This window comes from Schistocerca serialis, chromosome 5 (assembly GCF_023864345.2).
Source record: "Schistocerca serialis cubense isolate TAMUIC-IGC-003099 chromosome 5, iqSchSeri2.2, whole genome shotgun sequence".
Taxonomy (NCBI): domain Eukaryota; kingdom Metazoa; phylum Arthropoda; class Insecta; order Orthoptera; family Acrididae; genus Schistocerca; species Schistocerca serialis.
In genome coordinates, this window is record NC_064642.1 from 479,409,058 (window position 1) to 479,426,101 (window position 17,044).

Below are 17,044 nucleotides of genomic sequence, written 5' to 3' on the forward strand. Positions count from 1 at the left end.
TTCCATCAGAATTTCTAAAATCATTGGGGGAAGTGGCAACAAAACGACTATTCACGTTGGTGTGTAGAATATATGAGTCTGGCGACATACCATCTGACTTTCGGAAAAGCATCATCCACACAATTCCGAAGACGGCAAGGGCTGACAAGTGCGAGAATTATCGCACAATCAGCTTAACAGCTCATGCATAGAAGCTGCTTACAAGAATAATATACAGAAGAATGGAAAAGAAAACTGAGAATGCGCTAGGTGACGATCAGTTTGGCTTTAGGAAAAGTAAAGGGACGAGAGAGGCAATTCTGACGTTACGGATAATAATGGAAGCAAGGCTAAAGAGAAATCAAGACACTTTCATAGGATTTGTCGACCTGGAAAAAGCGTTCGACAATATAAAATGGTGCAAGCGGTTCGAGATTCTGAAAAAAGTAGAGGTAAGCTATAGGGAGAGACGGGTCATATGCAATATGTACAACAACCAAGAGGGAATAATAAGAGTGGACAATCAAGAACGAAGTGCTCGTGTTAAGAAGGGTGTAAGCAATGGTGGAAATAAAAGAAAGGTTCAGGAGTGGAATTAAAATATAAGGTGAAAGGATATCAATGATACGATTCGCTGATGACATTGCTATCCTGAGTGAAAGTGAAGAAGAATTAAATGATCTGCTGAACGGAATGAACAGTCTAATGAGTACACAGTATGGTTTGAGAGTAAATCGGAGAAAGACGAAGGTAATGAGAAGTAGTAGAAATGAGAACAGCGGGAAACTTAACATCAGGATTGATGGTCACGAAGTCAATGAAGTTAAGGAATTCTGCTACCTAGGCAGTAAAATAACCAATGACGGACGGAGCAGGGAGAACATCAAAAGCAGACTGGCTATATCAAAAAAGGCATTTCTGGCCAATAGAAGTATACTAATATCAAATACCGGCATTAATTTGAGGAAGAAATTTCTGAGGATGTACGTCTGGAGTACAGCATTGTATGGTAGTGAAACATGGACTGTGGGAAAACCGGAACAGAAGAGAATCGAAGCATTTGAGATGTGGTGCTATAGACGAATGTTGAAAATTAGGTGGACTGATAAGGTAAGGAATGAGGAGGTTCTACGCAGAATCGGAGAGGAAAGAAATATGTGAAAAATACTGATAAGGAGACGGGACAGGATGATTAGACATCTGCTAAGGCATGAGGGAATGACTTTCATGGTACTAGAGGGAGCTGTAGAGGGCAAAAACTGTAGAGGAAGACAGAGATTGGATTACGTCAAGCAAATAATTGAGGACGTAGGTTGCAAGTGCTACTCTGAGATGAAGAGGTTAGCACAGGAAAGGAATTCGTGGCGGGCCGCATCTAACCAGTCAGTAGACTGATGACCAAAAAAAAAAGCGTCAACTGCCAATTTTCGCACCAGTGAGTTATCATTCCCAAATAGTTTTGTACTTTGGTTTGATCTTATGATGAGTTTACTGAACGATAAACGACAGCATCATCTGCAGACAACCTAAGACGGCTGCTCAGATTGTCCCCTAAATCGTTTACATACATAACCAACAGCAGCGGCCTATAATGCTGCCTTGGGGAATGACAGAAATAACGTCTCTTTTACTCATTGACTTTCCGTCAATTACTACGGACTGTGGCCGCTCTGACACAAAATCACGAATCCAGTCACACAATTGAGACAATATTCAATAAGCACGCAATTTCACTAAAAGCCGCTTGTGTCCCACAATGTCAAAAGTCTTTTGGAAATCTAAAATACGGAATCAGTTTGAAAGCCCCTGTCAACAGCACTCAACACTTCGTGTGTGTAAAGAGTTATTTGTGTTTCACAAGAACGATGTTTTATAAATCCGTGTTATCTCTGTGTCCTTAGACCGTTCACTTCCAAGTAATTCATAATGTTCGAACACAATATATGTTCCAAAGTCCTGCTGAATATCGAAGTTAATGATATTGGGCTGCAATTTAGTGGATTACTTTTACTGCCGTCGTTGAATATTTGTGTGACCTGCGCGACTTCCAGTCATTGGGTACAGATCTTTCGCGTGAGCGCGCGATTGTATATGTTTAGTCCTGGCCGGCCCGTTCGCCCCTTACTGCTTGTCTACGGACAACATAACACTCCTCGTCTCCTTTTATACTGGCGGGTCCAACTCTAGTCAGTTCCGCAATGCACAGTAGTATATCGATAGTTTGACCAGGCACTGTACGTGTGAAATACACTATTGGCCATTAAAATTGCTACACCAAGAAGAAATGCAGATGATAAACGGGTATTCATTGGACAAATTTATTATACAAGAACTGACATGCGATTACATTTTCACGCAATTTGGGTGCATAGATCGTGAGAAATCAGTACCCAGAACAGCCACCTCTGGCCGTAATAACGGCCTTCATATGCCTGGGCATTGAGTCAAACAGAGCTTGGATGGCGTGTACAGGTATAGCTTCCCATGCAGCTTCAACACGATACCACAGTTCATCAAGAGTAGTGACTGGCGCTCGGCCACCATTGACCAGACGTTTTCAACTGGTGAGAGTTCTGGAGAATGCGCTAGCCAGTGCAGCAGTCGAACATTTCCTGTATCCAGAAAGGCCCGTACAGGACCTCCAACATGCGGTCGTGCATTATCCTCCTGAAATGTAGGTTTTCGCAGGGATCAAATGAAGGCTAGAGCCACGGGTCGTAACACATCTGAAATGTAACGTCCACTGTTCAAAGTGCCGTCAATGCGAACAAGAGGTGACCGAGACGTGTAACCATGGCACCCCATACCATCAAGCCGGGTGATACACCAGTATGGCGATGACGAATACACGATTCCAATGTGCGTTCACGGATGCGACCATCATGATGCTGTAAACAGAACCTGGGTTCATCCGAAAAATGACGTTTTGCCATTCGTGCACCCAGGTTCGTCGTTGAATACACCATCACAGGCGCTCCTGTCTGTGATGCAACGTCAAGGGTAACCGCAGCCATGGTCTCTAAGCTGATAGTCCATGCTGCTGCATACGTCGTCGAAGTGATCTTGGAACGGCTGGTGCTTGCAAACGTCCCCATCTGTTGACTCAGGGGTGGAGACGTGGCTGCACGATACGTTGCTGCTATGCGGATAAGATGCCTGTCATCTCGACTGCTAGTGATACGAGGCCTTTGGGATCCAGCACGGCATTCCGTATTACCCTCCTGAACCCACCGATTCCATATTCTGCTAACAGTCATTGGCTCTCGACCAACGCGAACAGCAATGTCGCGATACGATAAACCGCAATCGTGATAGGCTACAATCCGACCTTTATCAAAGCCGGAAACGTGATGGTACGCATTTCTCCTCCTTACACGAGGCATCACAACAACGTTTCACCAGGTAACGTCGGTCAAATGCTCTTCGTGTATGAGAAATGGGTTGGAAACTTTCCTCATGTCAGCAAGTTGTAGGTGTCGCCACCGGCGCCTTGTGTGAATGCTCTGAAAAGCTAATCTTTTGCATATCGCAGCATCTTCTTCCTGTCCGTTAAATTTTACGTCTGTAGCACGTCATCTTCGTGGTGTAGCAATTTTAATGGCCAGTAGTGCATAGGCCCCGATGATATGGTGAAGCCATGCATCCGTCGCAGTGTATCCTGACACTTTTGACCAGACAGAGTTTGTGTGAACCACCAGCCTAAGTCGTGAGGTGAAGCCATGCAGCCGCTGCTGTAGACACTGACCGTCGCGGCCGCCGGGCATGGGTATGGGCTGCCCGCCCTCGCGCCGCCACGTGATGGTAGGCGCCGGGACGCCGGAGGCGGCGCAGCGCAGAGTCACGTTGTCGCCCTCGCGTGCCACGAGGTCTGAGCTGGTCGGCTGGTCCAGGATGTCGGGCGGCACTGAAACAACCACCACTCACATCAGACCATCACTCATTATATAAGATGTTGGCAGTTTCCTGTGGCCGCACCAAAAGTATGTGGAATCTGACCTAAATATAACGCGATCTTGGTTGAGACATTGCGTACTGACGCGGGTAAATGCTGTGCATTACAGACGGCAGACAGGCGCGAACAGACTCCCAGTTGTTTTGATGTGCGGCGTGTTGCGGTGTCCAAGATTTGGGACACAGGTAAGCATCGTTCGCGAAGAGGCAGCGGCTGGAATCGTCCGCTACACCAAGCAAGTACTCCGTCTGCAGGCCACGAGTGGCCTACCGGGACCACCCGACTGCCGTGTCATCGTCACATCCTCAGTGGAGGATGCGGATAGGAGGGGCGTGGGATCAGCATACCGCTCTCACGTTCGTTATGATGGTATCTGCTACACCAAGCAGATGAAAGTTTCAATATCTGCGACTGGTGGGAGCCCGAGGACACGAAGTAATCTGGATGACAGAAGGGCAGCAGTAGCCTGGAGTGTTATCACCAGGGGGTAAAACCTGATCGGTTCAAGTTTGCAGGACGATAGTATGGTCGTGCGTCATCGCGCGGATTCTGAGGCCGAAAATTGATTTTACGGTTCCAAAATACGCTGAAGGGAACAAATAGTAGACCAAGAAGGAGTTGTGCAACATAAACGAATGTTGGAGGCGTGCTTCTCCATGTGAAAGATGATGTCTATTTGCCAGTCGCTTAAGAGTGGCGCTAGCAGCGCCACTGTGAGACGGCAATCAGGTTTGCTTTAAATACACGTATAAATGTCGTGAGCAGTAGTTACCTTCGATATTTGACTTTGTGAGTTGCTAGTCAAAAATGCCTGTAAGGCACCTCCTGTAATAGGTCTAAGAGAAGCTGATTGTCCCTTCTGCGAAACTACACAAAGACTTTGCAGGAATGTAGACACACTACACAATTTCTGTCAGCGGTGGTCGCTAGAATGTACGGTCGCAAGAAGACTGGGGGCACCGGACGGCCACGTGGGACTACCGAGAGGGAAGACCATCGAGATCGGCGTATGGTTCTGGCGCATCGAACTGCACCTGCAGCTCTAATTGCAGCAGTAATTGACACCACGTTGACGCAACGAATTATTACAAGTCGGCTGCTCCAAGTCTAACTCCCAGTCAGATGGAAAACTCTTCTGAGTAACATATGCATACATTTTCAGGATGTATCCTCAACAACAATTTGATGCGCTCAAAGTAACTGGCTCACATAGAAACAAAACTAATAATAATCTATTTGGAAGTCACTGCTATATCTAGCGCTCTATTGCTTTAATCTTATTCGTGACAATTAAGGTGATCAAGTACATTACATTAATTAGTCTGACGGTTTGCAATTTGCCACACGTACTTCTGCATCATTTGTAAATAAAAAGTGTAGTGTGTAGCAAGATGAACTGAAGGGTCCAAAATGTTTCAACCCTAAACCTCAGTGTCTCTAAAATTGAGATTTCGCTATGTATCCAATTAGTATAGCTAGGTGTATTTACTGATGAAGCTTTTCGTTGATTTTTCTACAGATGGTGCAGTAGTGTAAACATATTTTAAATCATTAATCTTATTGACTTGATTTATAGAGTTTTCAAGATCATTACCTTGGTCTCATGTAAAACTTACATCTTGTAGCTAAGGTTCAGTCAATCTGTGCTCCTAGATTCACCACCGTATTAATGTCTTTGTCACATAACAAAGAACGTTGTGAGATGAATAATTGTATGCACTTTGTTGTAGATGTGAAAATTCCTCTTTATTGATGCTTCAGAGACAGTCATCTATAGTGGAAAAAGAGAAGCCCTGCTCAGTGGGCAAATGACCAGCAATGTTGTCCTGTGCAACAGGCAAGACGGTTCGGAGGGTGATCCTGATGAGGTCTGAGAGTCAGACAAGTGTCGAAAGTTTAGGTGCGTAATTGGGATTGCTGCTTCTTGAAAGGAGGAGCTGAACTCCTGGTGAATGGCCACGGTGTACTTTGTAATCTGTTAGCAGCGGAAGGATGTGTCAGCAACTGTGGCGCTAATACGCTTGACTGACAGACAGTCAGCACTGCCCGGCTGGACTGACCTCAGTGAAATTTGGCTTTTGGGTTTTAGATAGGCCTTTCGGCATATATTTCTGGTCAATAGTTATTCTCATACTAGGAAAATCATGACGAAACAGTTTTTTAGACGATCTGAAAGCAATCATTTCGTAAAACGAGAATCATGTACATTTACTGAGTCATATCTCCTCCTGGTACATAACGTTCTGAGAATATAAGCGTTATAATAGATCAGTTAATGATATTTGCTTAATACAACATTTATGCTTATAATATAACACATTTTATGGCACCCGATGACGGCGTTCGGTGACGTATAGTGGTGGAAAGTGTTAGAAAATCTGGAACAAATATGAGTACGAGGCAACAATAAAAGCAAGAACGAAGTGCTCGGATTAAAAGTGTGCAAGCCAGGCGTGCAGTCGTTCACGCCTACAGATCTATCTGTACATCAAATGAGCAATGGCAGAAATAAAAGTTTCAAGACTGAGAGTAAAATTCTTGGTAAAATGTTATCAGTTACAAGTTCTGATGGACGTTATCAACCTCAGTGAAAGCGACGAAGAATTCAGGAGCTGTTGTCTGTGATGAACAATACAATGAGTACACACTATTTCTTAAGTAAACCGCAATAAACTGGAAGTATTAACGAGTAACAGATAAGACTAAGCGATAAACTTAACATCAAAATTGGGGACCAAGTACTACATAAAATAAAGGAATTGAAAGCAAAATAACAGATGATTGGAGAAGCAATGAGGACACAAAAAGCAGATTAGTGCAGGCAACGAGGGCAGTCATAGCCAAAGGAAGTCTACTAGTATCAAAAGCAGGCCTAAATTTGAAGAAAAATTTCTGAGAATGTACTTTTGGATCACAGCATTGTGTGCAGGTGAATCAGTGACTGAAGGAAAACCGGGTAAGACAGAGCTCTTAAGTGTATGAAATGTGGTTTTGTGGGAGTATGTCGAAAATTTGGTGGAATGGTCAGGTAAGGAATGAGGACGTTCTCCGCAGATAGAAAAATATGGAAAACATTCACAATGAGAAGCGAGAATGACAGGACATGTGTTGATACATCGCGGAATAACATGAGTGGTAGCAGAGGCATTCGTATAGAGTGAAAACTGTGGGGAAGACAGAGATTGGAATACAGCCAAGAAATAACTGAGGTTGTAGGGTGCAAGTGGAGCTTTGAAAGGAAGAAGTTGGCACAGCATAAGCAGTCACGGTCCACATCAAACCAAACAACAGATTGCTGGCCCGTACGAAAAGAAGAAAAAAGCCCACAACAACTTCCATGGGGTAGATCTTAGGAAGGAACAACAGTTTTAATTCAGGGAGAGAGTAAAAATCACAATACGCGCTTGTCGCACTCACCGACGACCTGCATGTAGCCGAGCTGGCTCTTCATGGGGTCGGTGTTGATCTGGCACATGTACCAGCCGCGGTCGGACTCCCGCACGTCGCGGATGTGCAGGAACCAGGTGCGCCGGTCGCTGTGCGTCACGCCGATGCGGTGGTTCTTGGTGATCACGTGCGCCGCGATCGTCAGGATCGTCTGCGTGTCTACGCGCAGCCACGCCACCTGCCGAAAAGGAAAATACACCACTGTGGGAGCGGACCTGTGTGAGCGTGGGGCAGTAGCAACTCACGAATTTGGTGGTAAATAAGATACTTCTGTCGGCAGATCTAGTATCAGTACTTCGAAAATTTCTCAATTATTGGAGATATCCTCAGTTCTAATTTACATTATCCCGGTATATCTACAGCAGGTTCCGATGTAACTTAAGGCCCTGAACCATCGGTAGAACTAGAGTAACTGGGGCTCAGAGCCCGACCTCACCCTTCCTCATCTCGCTGTTTTTCCCCTTCCGACTACAATAAAGTGTCCAATTAATCATCACTGCTACCTAGCTCTTATTTTCGTTTATTTACATCAACAAAAGGTAAAAAATAGTACATATTGCAATAATTCTTTTTTATGACAAAAATTCAAAATACGGAAATCACACAGTCCTCTTTCCCATTTATTGCACCAATGCCATGATTCCTCCTTCATTCATTTACTATCGACAAACACAAATCCGCAAAAAGCAAGACAACCAATGCAAAAAATAGCTCTTATATTTACGTGGCGTTGGCTCAATTGGCATAACTAAAGTGGTTCTATCTGTCAGCCGAAAATAAGACACACGCGCGTCTGTGGGGGAGAGATATCTTTCATACATGCCCACAGGCTTCCCAATTTTTGCGCCTTCCAATACATTTTCTTGTTCCGCTTCTTCATCCTTCACCTCCCCAACACCTTTACCTTTCCCCATAGCCACTTGCACCTACACTCTTGAGGAACTGAACTACAGACATGTAAATCAGTAATGACGTATTGTGGTGTGGAATTCGGAGAGGGAATCGTTCTGATCCACGACCGCTCAATCGCTACTCTTAGCTTATCAACATTGATCAGTAGGTCAGCCTGGAGAGCAGATAAGCACACTCAGCTCCATGTTCTCTAAACATTCTGAGAAATTTGGGGTGGCGCAATGTACTGATGAAGCTACAGGTCATCTGCGGTGTGATATGTACAATCAGACAAGTGGACATGGACATGTAGTCGTGGTTCGTCTATATCAGATGGCCACATTTTATCCCACGCTAACTTCTAATAGGACCACTGTCTCATCTCCTGCCTGAAAGGTGCTCTGTTAATAAGTAGCATACATCAAACGGCTCTGATCACTATGGGACTTAACATCTGAGGTCATCAGTCCCCTAGACTTAGAACTACTTAAAACTAACTAACCTAAGGACATCACACACGACCATGCCCGAGGCAGGATGCGAACCTGCGACCGCAGCAGCAGCGCGGCCCCGGACTAAAGCGCCTAGAACCGCTCGGCCACAGACCGGCAAGTAGTATGCATCTCTTCGAGCGGTTTTCAACGTAGTCGCAGCCTGCCATATCCACACCATACATGTGTGTACCTACGTACTCAGCGACCCATCGGTTCATTCATTGCATCTCCTTGCACTGAGCGTCCCGTGCCGGTGTTTCGGCGCCCAAGCAGATATCTCCCTCCACGGTGATGATCAGTGAGCAGACGTACAAGTATCGTGCGGTGGGTAGTGTCGCTGTTCACACATTGTTATTTGCCAGAATTCAATCGGGGAGTGCTCTGAAACGTTATAATCCGTCGCTCTGCTGTTAAAGTCCATGTTAGTCGTAAAAACGTCGTTGCTGAGAGTAGTTGTCTCTATCAATCGATAACTTCTCGGAATCGAGGTGCTCATGGTAATTTCTTGACAAAGTATCTTTTGGAAAGCCGAGCGCTGATTTGGAAGTTTTAGTCACCTGTCAACTCTGTATCGTTCGCTACCGCTGCCACTAATTTTTCATAGTAGTTCATGCCTTGTAGAAAATAAACTAACGCTAAATCGCAGTAAGACTCAGTTCTTACAGTTTCTAACACATAATTCAACAGAACCCGACGTTTTAATTTCACAGAATGGGCATATGATTAGTGGAACTGAACAGTTCAAATTTCTATGTGTTCAGATAGTAAACTGTCGTGGAAAGCCCACGTTCAGGATTTTGTTCAAAGACTTAATGCTGTCTTTTTACTATTCGAACGATACCTGAAGTAAGTGATCGTAAGACACGAAAATTAGTCTACTTCGCTTATTTTCACTCGCTTATTTCATATGGTATTATATTTTGGGGTAACTCTTCCTATTCTAAAAGGAAATTTTTGGCTCAGAAACGGGCGGTTCGGTCAATAAGTGGTATAAATTCGCGAACCTCTTGTCGACTCGTATTCACTAGTCTGGGAATTTTGACATTGGCCTCTCAATATATATATATATATATATACTTTACTGTCTTTTCTTATTAACAACATCAGCTTATTCCCAAGAACGAGCAGCTTTCACTCAGTTAATTGCCGGCAGAAATCCAACCAGCAATTGGATCGGACTTCCGTAGCTCTTGTGCAGAAAGATGTGCAGTATACTGCTGCATCCATTTTCAATAAGCCACCTAAAGAATTCAAAAATTTTAGCAGTAATCCACGCGCTTTCAAATCAAAACTCAAGAGTTTCCTCATGGGTCACTCCTATTCTGTTGAGGAGTTCCTGGAAAAATTAAGGTAATTCTTTTTCGTGTGCTGATACTTTCCGTGACCTTGGAAATCTGCTCCTCAATTTGATCTTACGGAACTTGACGTGTAAATGAAAAAATATATCGTTAAAGCACCCTTACCATAGGCTTCACATTAGTCTGTTATTACAAACCAATGTGAAACCTATGGCAAAGGGTGTGTATTATACTGTGTATTGAACCGACGACCTAGAAACGACGGAGATGCTTCGTCTCGCCATAGCCGCCGCTTGACATTGCAAATTGTTTGGAGATCCTCTGATGTTGGTGTGCTACCCAATTCGTTACACCTTGAAGTGAAATTGGTGAGAGTTTGTTTTGGTCCCTCTGACCGACCGTTTTCTTTTTCAGAGACATTGACTGTTAAACGCGGTGATCTGCTCAGACTCTGATTTAAGAGACGGCACAGTTCAGCCTAATTACTGTGTATGCTTTGAACTTAAGACATATTTTCAGAATAACAAAGGTACTACTGCTTATATTTTGTGCTGAAGTAAATCTGGGCTTCGTTGTGGCACTGTAAATTCCACTTTTTTGTTACACGATGAAATCATATTGCTGTGAAATTTTACTTTGGTATCGTGAGGCAGCAGCTTAGCCCTTGTGTGTTCACACACGGGGAATTTAAGATACTGTTTTTGGGTCTATTGTTTACTGTATTCCGCTTGGGGGGTGTTTGCTTAAGTTGGGTTTGGTAGCCTGTGCGCTCTCTTTTCGGCTGAAATCTTACTTAAAGCCTTTTAATATAGTGTTTCCTGCGTTTAAAATTATTCATTGTGTGGTATCGAAAGAGGAGATCCCAGTACTCCCCAGGCTGCCCGTGATGTAAGGTGTCCCGACGTTGCTTTTTTTTTTCTTTCTTTTACATCGATGTTTGCTGCTACTCCTGAAACTTTTCCATTTGTAAAACTGAAGCCACACATCACAGTTGTGGGTCAGCAGGAAGTTAGTTTCTGTTATTTGGTATTATCTCCTAAGGGACAACCTTAGCAATTCATTTTTAAATTTTGGCGGTAGTTATTAAAGTCTCTTTCTACTGACTAACTTTATTAGCCTTCATTAAATATTTAAATCATGAAGCAGTTTTCTTATTAAACACTCTATATTTAATCGCAGAATTTTTTAAATTTAATCCGGTTTAAAACTGTTTAGAAAATCTCAAAATTAGACTTTTGTCTTTTTTAACTAAAGCGATCTTCCTTAACTTTAATAGTTGTGAGTTTAATAAATTACGTTGACATATATGAACGTCAATAATGATGTTCTCTCCATTATGGTCCAGTCCCTCCTTTCAGAGCAACCGAAATGCAACAAGCTAGTTACGCAGGACACTTCACGTCTATCTTCAAGCATTTGCTAATTCATTCTCTTCAACATTTCTCTGACATTTTACGAAGAGTCAGACAAATTGAGACCATTCGTGCCGCTCTACTTTGTATGCGTTCAGCGTCCCCTGTAAGTCCTATCTGATATGAATACCACACACTTGAGCAATCCTCTAAGAATGGACTCGCAAGTTAATTGCAAGCAGTATACTTTGCAGATGGCGTTTTACCAGTATCTTTCCAACAAACCGAAGAATACCTACCACCTTACCTATGCCTGATCCTAAGTAATCATTACATGTTGTGCCCCTACAGACTGTTACGCACATGTATTTGTACGAGTCTGCTGATTTCAGATGTGATTCATCGACGTTGTAATCCTACGATACATCTTTTCTGTGTTTCGAAGTACACAATTCTACTTTACAAATCATCTGAAACACGGCGAAAATCTTTGAATTATTTTCGAACAATGTTAAGACCCGACTGGATATTTGTGTAGCATTTCAGCAAATAGCTGGGGAGAGTGCTGAACCTGGAGGATTGTGTACCTGACGTTTCCTGGTCGGAATGACATTGTTGGGCTCACACACTAGAATCCGCCGTGAGCAGTTCCCGGAATTTTCTGTTGTTTGTATTTTTATGAGGGATGAGGTTGTGTTTTGTAAGTATTACGATACGAGCTCTACATTTGTAAGTGCTGTATAATATATTACAGCTATTTCGGGGATATTGTTAATTCTTCATTTACAGAATTTTATGGTGAGTAAAATTCCGTACATTTTTAAAACTAGTTAAATAAAGTGTGGAAGGTTGACCATGCAACTCGCGATATTTTCAGATGAAATGAGTTTGTTAAGTGTGTTAAAAATTTTCCCTGTCTTTAAAATGAAAATTTGTTTTAATTGCCAGTACCTTCTATTTCAAAATGTTTTTAACGTGTAACAAGTTTTCTATAACACCACCTGTTAACATGACCTCATTTGCTGAATATTGATATGTAGTAGAGTAACAATGCAACACATAGGCCATTAAATGCAGTACTGACAAGATTTTCTCTATTGCAATAACGTGTAGTAGAGTAATAATGTAACACATAGGTCATTAAATGCAGTACTGCCAAGATTTTATCTATTGCAATAACCTTAAATTTGAATAGAATATTTGTTCCTGGGTACACGACGGTGTTGCACCTTTGAACAGTTTTTCACATTTGGAAACACCTTACTTCTTCGGAGAACTTTTGGTAATTTCATAAAAATATTGCAATCCACATAAATTGAATGCTATCATTTCATAATGGAATAAGAAAATATATTAAACTTCTGAATGACTCTCGCGTACGCCATTATTAATAACTGCATACTGCATCATCTACGAGAAGTTGAACTTACTTTTAATGTAGTAGTCCATGTCATTAATGTACCACCTGAACATGACTGGTCCGAAAATACTTCCATGGGGCACGTCTGAACTTTAGTTTTGCTTCTGTCCATAAATCTTCATCAAGGATGATATACTGCATCTTCCTATCAATAAATCCTTAATCTAGTCACAAATTTTGCTTTTATACCCTGTATAATCGTGCTATCATTTTTATACTGTTTCATGTCAGACGTAATTGATTTGTCATTATATCCGCCGTTATTTTCATTTTAATGTTCACAATTATAGCATATTTTTATACTTCTAATAACTTCGTTTGGTATCCCAAGTTTACGCACGTCATTTAGTCTTCGTTAAGAATTAAAAAAAATTTAAAACCGGTAAACTGTTGACATGTATCAGTGACTCCAGGAAGTTAAAACTTGACACATTCTGGTGTCTAATTTGTTAGTTCATAAAGCTTGGCTGACTTTTCCAAGCTGTATTTCATCTTCACTTGCTCCCCGGAAATAATAAATAAATTTAAAAACACTGTGACATTTCCCCCTTCCCCCATGAAGCGTGGACCTTACTCGCGTGCCTCAGTGGTAAGGATGCCACACGATAGGCACAACGACAACGGTGGGGTATCTGTTGAGCGGTCAAATAAAATTGTTTCCTGAAGAAGCGCAGCAGCCTGTTTAGCAGTTGCAGTGGTGACAGTCTGGATGACTGTCTGATTTGGCCCTGTAACGCCAATCAGAATGGCCTTGCAGGGCTGCTATTGCAAACGGCTGAAAGCACGGGGAAACTACAAACGTAATTTTTCCCGAGGGTTCGCCTACTGCAAAGTTAATGCAAGAAGAGAATAGAGACTTTTGAAATGTGGGGTTATACAAGAAAGCTGAAGATCTGATGATGAGATCGAGTAACTAATGAGAAGGTATTGAACAGAACTGAGGAGACAAGAAATATGTGGGACAACTTGACTAAAAGAAGCGATCAGTTGATAGGACACATTCTCAAGCATCAAGTGACCACCAGTGTAGTACTGGAGAGAAGCATGGGTGGTAAAAACCATAGGGGGAGACAAAGAGATGAATACACTAAGCATATTCAGGCGGATGTAAACTGCAGTAATTATTCACAAATGAAGAGGCTTGTACAGGACAGAGTAGCAAGGAGAGCTGCATCAAACCAGTTTTCGGTCTGAAGACCACAATATAACATAACATTTCTTCAGATAACCTAACTTTGCTTAACTAACTTAGCTTCTAAGTTAATGGAATCAAAAGGTACGAGCACTTATGGCACACATTTTGTTACAAACTGACGAATCAAAACCTATAGGATAATTCCAGTAGACCTACGATCACGAAATTTGACTAGGAGCAAGGTTTCACAGTACAAGTAAAGGTTAAAATCCGAAAATTGTTAGTTTGTAGCCACATCACACGAAAAAAATATTTGTTTTGTCATTTACTAACTGGCGTCACACACAGAATTAAAAAAATCAGCAGTTCTGCATTTAGGCTGGCTGGGTCGCAAGCATCAGGCGAGAACTAGTCCGCGAAAGTCCGTTTCACATACAACTTGAAACGCCACATCTACGTGCATTAATCACTCCTGGATATCTGATGATGGATAAATTCCGAAACGCATCACATGAACAGTAAAGTTACTACTTGCCTTATGTTTGATTTTCACCATACCAACCCGGTCAGCCTGAGTGGAGAACTGCTGATAATTATAATAATGATCACATGCCTCCTGCATGATTTTGTCACAGTTATATTGTTGAAATTAAACATTCTGAGAAAATCTTGGAATACCTGGGACCTATATCTTGGCAGCATCAATGTCGATAACACGCAAAATTGCTCGAGATTGTTGTGTCCCGGAATAGATTAACTGTCTATACACGTAATTTAGTTTGTAGGAACCCCCAGTGCGTGAGTCCTACTCGGACATCGCCAATTTTTTCATAGTATGGATAAAATGTCAATTTTCAAGGATACGTGAAAAAGAAACCTTGAAATTCTACGGTCCTTATGCGAGAGAAGCACTGTTGCCTTCATTTTCAATATTCTATACAACCAAAAACAAAAAAAAAAAACAAAAAAAAAAAGAAAAATCTTCACAGTGATATCAAAATCTTTAAAGTATTCTTCTGTATACCTCTTCGTGATTGCATGGTAATTAATACGTGTTAGGTAATTTAATGAGCATAGTTGTAATTTTCACTTTCGAAAACTGTGAAAAAGATGTACCGGTATTACAGTCTGTACACCAATCTCAAGGCAAATGCTGCTCAGTTTGGTGCTTCACAGATTACAGCCCTCGGTGAGAATACATTGATGGGAGCAGGGAGCTTTTTAAACCAAAGTGAGTTTGTTTTCACTGCCTATAGAAAACATGCATTAGGTTTCACTCAGTTTTCTAATTGTTATGTTCGTTATTTTGTAAGGAAAGTTACTCCTGAAAAACTTTTCCCTCTAGCGAATAACAGAAGTTTAACGTGTTTTCTTATTCCACTTTTAAATGATTGCATTAACCTTTTGTTTGCTGCAGTCTTTGTTCTGAAATTAACAAATTTACTCCGGAAAAGTTAGGCTTTTCCAAAAGTCAAAAAGTGTTCCAAGGTACAACACAGCCATGTACCCAACAACAAACATCCTATCGAAATTTAAAAATGTTACAATCGAGAAAATCTTGTTGATACTGTATTTAGTAGTCTGTCTGTTACATTCTTACTGTTCTGCACACCAGTAGTCAGTAAATGAGATCAAAGTGGGAAGAAGTACGTATTTTCGAAAACCAGTCATAAGTTAAATACTTTTTAAAATAGAAGCTACTGGAAACTGACACGAATTTTCGTTTACAAGATAGGTAAAATTAAGACATTAATAAATCTCAGGTTATTTGCAAATATCACAAATTCCATGGTAAGAAACATTCTTCCGTTCCAAGGTACAAGATGGTGAACGTCGGACGAAGTGTCAGTTGACCGTTCACACGTTATGTAATTAGTTTTAAACATATACAGAAATCTACTTGCCATAAAATTCCGTAACTGAAGAATTAAGAGTGTCGTCCAAATAGCTTTAATATATTCTGCAGTACTTAAATATGTAGAACTCAAAAAGTTTACAAATGCTGCACAAAACACAACCTCACGTAACAACACAACAGAATATGCGGGATATTGCCTGTGGTGCTCTTTAGTGCGTGTTCCTTGATGTGATTCTAAAATCAGTCACTAGATTGAAACACCGACCAGAAAGCATCGTGTGCTCCTGGGTACAGTATTCTCAAAGTTCAACACTCCCTCACTCTTACGAGATTTAACCACGAGAGTGTCACATTTTCTCCATAGTGTAATCTACTGTGTTACGGACAGGACTATTTCAACCGGGAGACGTCTGACGTTAATCGTTTTATATTTAATTGTGGTTACCATGGAATAAGGGAAGGGATTTGTACGAAAACGCACAACTTTTAAATAATCCTCCCGATAAATATTTAGCGGTATGTGGCAACAGTTACTGAAAACATTTAAAATATTTTTCAAGATTTATTTGACATAGTGGTTTAAAAATCTGATTATAAAAAAAAATCTTTTACATTGGTATACAACAATAGAAGGTCGCCAAATGAAAGGAATCCTTTCTGAAGCTGCAAAATGTACATGGTCTCTAGAGTCACGATGTTAACTTTATACCGCGAGCTGTGTTGCAAGATAATATGATCTACTGCGGAAATTGCGCATAGGTTAACATGGATGCGGATATATCCTGGATATCCAGAATAATAATTACTTCAAGGATAACAGCCTGCGCAACAGCGGATATTAGCGCGTATATCTGCGGATATAAGCAATGAATACTTTAGGGTTGAAAGTTAAGAGACAGTGTCAATATTATAACACGATATTTATTTACGTACGCCAAAGGCGATCGATGTACGCGACTGCATGGAAAGATGCCGCACGGTGGCAGCCTATGTTCCCTTAAAATTTGTAACTTCCAGCTTCTACGTAATTCGGAATGCAAATTACGGAATCTGTCAATTGACCAAGAAAGTCGAGTACAAAAGTGCTCTCATCGGAATGTCTGAGAAACAAACAAACAACCAACAAAGTTCTTGTTTGTATCTCTTAGACAAAAGAGATATTCATATAAATTTGATGCAGGTGGCCATTAAAATTCGTCCAGCGAAACTTCGAAGCCA

General features: G+C 41.6%; 1 protein-coding gene across 1 annotated transcript in view; it reads right to left on the reverse strand.

Annotated features, from left to right (window-relative positions):
• LOC126481086 (lachesin-like) overlaps nucleotides 1-17,044 on the reverse strand; it is a 539,555-nt gene that overhangs the window by 124,171 nt on the left and 398,340 nt on the right. Inside the window, exons 3-4 of the mRNA XM_050104587.1 lie at nucleotides 7,349-7,556; nucleotides 3,725-3,883 (exon numbers count right to left, since the gene is read on the reverse strand). Coding sequence (XP_049960544.1) covers nucleotides 3,725-3,883; nucleotides 7,349-7,556 — 367 coding nt within the window. The remainder of the gene's footprint in view (nucleotides 1-3,724; nucleotides 3,884-7,348; nucleotides 7,557-17,044) is intronic.